The 3299-nt window shown below is 41.7% G+C and overlaps 1 protein-coding gene across 1 annotated transcript; it reads left to right on the top strand.

Moving 5' to 3' along the window:
• The first annotated feature begins 441 nt into the window (after positions 1-441).
• On the top strand, positions 442-1626 carry LOC149262262 (uncharacterized). The gene has a single exon (XM_089376361.1). The coding sequence runs from the start codon at positions 442-444 to the stop codon at positions 1624-1626; it is 1185 nt and encodes a 394-aa protein (XP_089232487.1).
• Positions 1627-3299: the final 1673 nt, after the last annotated feature.

Below are 3299 nucleotides of genomic sequence, written 5' to 3'. Positions count from 1 at the left end.
AAGCGACTTCGTTATTGGTTCTCTCCCAATCCAGATATCCTCATCCTCTCCTTCGCCTATTAAATCTCGGTCTGATTTCTCCAAACTAAAAAATCCAGCTACGAATGAGCATTTTCATGAGATCTCCCCGGATAAATCGGTCGCTGTCTCTCCTGCTAACATGCCTGATAGTGACATTGACCATCTTCTAAATCGAACATCTCTGGAATTTGAACCTCTGACGATCCATAAGCCGAGTTCTGCTGCATCGCCTAATATAAGTCCAAATTCAGCAAAAAATATAACGGTAAGGAAAAAAACTAAAGGAGGAAGTCGTCATTTCAGAGGCAGAACTATAGCTATTGATCATGGAATAAGGAATCTATCACTTGTGGAAGTTCCTGTCTTTGACTCTCCTGAATTTCAGCCGCTTAGAGCATGTACGGCTGGGGAATCATCAAAATGACTTTCCTAGTTTCTATGAACATTAGGGGTTTAGGTGCAGCTCCGAAATTTAATGCGCTTAAAGATGTCTTTTTCAGGGCACATCCAAAGATTATTTTTGTACAAGAAACCATGCATCCTAGTAATGTGTCAGTTGCCTATTTTAGGAGAATGTTTCCGCACTGGTATATCGTAGCCACGGGGGCAAATGGCCAGTCAGGGGGCCTTGTTGTGTTATGGGACCCAGGAGTGATAAGAGCAAAAGCTTTCAGATGCAGCGCAGGAATTCTTATAACTGCTTATATTAGGGGTCAAGCTTCTGTTATTAATTTGATAAATATCTATGCTCCATATAAAAATAGACTTCCCTTCTGGGAAAGCCTCTTTCAGTCTCGCATTTTTGAGCTAGACTCTCTTCTGATGGTGGGTGATTTCAATCTCACTCTCAGTCCTAACGAAAGTTGGGGCAACTGCAGGGGAAAGGATCCACTGGCTGATAGGATGAGGAAAGAACTACTAAGTAGGGATCTAGTGGACATTGCCCCTGATAAATTGGGGCCAACATGGGACAATAGCAGGACAGGCCAGGCCTATATAGCAAAAAGAATAGACAGAGCCATTGTGCATGCCAACATAATCGCAAAAATGGGAATGCCGCATTTATCCATTGGGAACGATTACTCTTCAGACCATAGACCCATCTTCCTAAAATGGAGGGAAATGTCGATCAGACTTGGCTATCCTTTCAAATTCAATCGGCTCCATCTAACTGACTCTTCATATAACGAATTAATCTCTAGCAAGTGGAAGAGTCTCATTGAATCTGAAATGGCGCCTTTTATGCCCTTTCGTGTTAAAATGGAAAGCTTGCGGGCTCTGACAAAGGAATGGCAGAATCTTAAAAGGAGAAAGGAGAAACAGGACTTGGAAAACATACGGAAAGAACTTGATCTCCTGCTACAGACAGCAGATCCAAATAACCTCTCTTTAGATCTAAAAAGCACGATAAGGAAACTGGAGAAGAGAAAACATACCATCCTGCTAAGAGAGGAGGCTACATGGCGCCTTAAAAGCAGAGCCATATGGCTCAAGGAGGGTGACAGGAATACAAGATTTTTTCACAATTTTGCTAATGCTAGGAGAGAAAGGAATTACATCTGGAGCATAAAAGATAGAGCTGGAAATGTTTACTTAACGCAGTAGGAGATCACGATGGAGGCTGTAAGTTTTTTCCAAAATCAATACAGAAGAAGGGAGGTTCATTTTCAAGATGCTATGTGGGGCATTGAGATGGTTCCTGAAATGTTCGATGAAGCTGCAAACGATGAGTTTATCAAGCCAATCACTGAAGAGGAACTTTTAAAAGCCATAAAGTCCTTCAAAAAGGATAAAAGCCCGGGGCCGGATGGCTGGCCTATTGAATTCTTCTCCCATTTCTTTGATCTTCTCAAAACGGACTTGCTGAGCATGGTCGATGCCTCCCGGATGTCTGGAAGCATTCATTCCGCCACCACTTCAACTTATATAGCTCTAATTCCAAAGAAAAAGGGGTCTGAAACTTTTCATGATTTCAGGCCTATATCGCTCTGCAATATCATGTTTAAAATATCATCAAAAATCATTGCGGAAAGAATGAAGCCAATTTTGAATTCCTTTATTTCGGCAGATCAACATGCTTTTTTAAAGGGTCGTTTTATTTTGGATGCGGTTGCTATGACTCAAGAGGCTCTGTTCTCAATGCTAAAAAGAAACAGGGACGCGGCCATTCTCAAAATCGACTTACAAAAAGCATACGACTGTGTGGATTGGGGTTTTTTAAGAATCCTTCTTGCTAAAATTGGTCTGAGGACTCAATGTGTTAACTGGGTTATGAGCTGCGTTGAGAATGTCAAATATTCGGTCTTAGTCAACGGAATTCCTTCGCCTTTCTTCCAGGCTGAGAGGGGTCTTCGTCAGGGATGCCCCCTCTCCCCTCTGCTCTTCATTCTCGTTATGAATTCCCTCAGTATGCAGATAAATAAAGCAGTAGTGGAGCAGCGATGCCAGCCGGTTAAGATCTGCAAAGAAGTCTCTCTGTCTCATAATCTTTTCGTGGATGATGTCCTAATCTTTGCTATGCTTACCAAGGCTTCATGGATCTGTATAAATGATATTCTCATCAACTTTCAAAAAGCTACAGGGCTGTTTATCAATAAGGAAAAATCTTTCCTATTTCATAATGAATCAAACATGGAGATTATTATTTGGATAGCTGATCTGATGAATATCACCCCTATTCCCATAAAGCACGGGCTTAAATATCTGGGGTTTTCCTTAAAAGCAAAAGGGAACTCGCATGTGGACTGGCTATGGCTAATAGATCGTTTTTATAAAAGGATCTCATCATGGGAATTAAAACTCCTTTCCCTGGCTGGCAGATTCATCCTTGTTCAGGCGGTTCTTGTACAGCTTTCAGTTTATTGGGGCCATATTTTTTTTCTCCCTGCTAGCATTATTAACCACATGAACCAATTGATTGCAAATTTTCTGTGGGGTGGTCATTCTTTTCAGGACAAAATCCATCTTGTCAAGCTTTCGGCTATTTCCAAGCCAAAAAATGCTGGTGGATGGGGCCTCTTGAATCTGCGCACCTTCGGAAATGCCCTTCTGTGCAAATCACTTCACCGAGGCATTTTTGGCAACGGCCCATGGAGTAAAATTATAAAGGCAAAATACCTTCGAGGTAAGAGTATTGTTTATTGGTACAGGAGAAGATCTATTGGTGTCGGGAGAGGATCGTCCATCTGGCACAGTTACAGGAAAATTCAACACCTCTTCATGAAGTATTTCTGCTGGAATATATGCACAGGGGCCAGTATTCTTATTGGTTATGATTC

This window comes from Pinus tabuliformis, chromosome 6 (genome assembly GCF_031772625.1).
Source record: "Pinus tabuliformis cultivar Carrire ecotype Pingquan chromosome 6, CPIR1, whole genome shotgun sequence".
In the NCBI taxonomy this organism is placed as follows: domain Eukaryota; kingdom Viridiplantae; phylum Streptophyta; class Pinopsida; order Pinales; family Pinaceae; genus Pinus; species Pinus tabuliformis.
The sequence above is the reverse complement of the archived record's forward strand: the minus strand, read 5'-3'. Positions and strand labels throughout refer to the sequence as shown.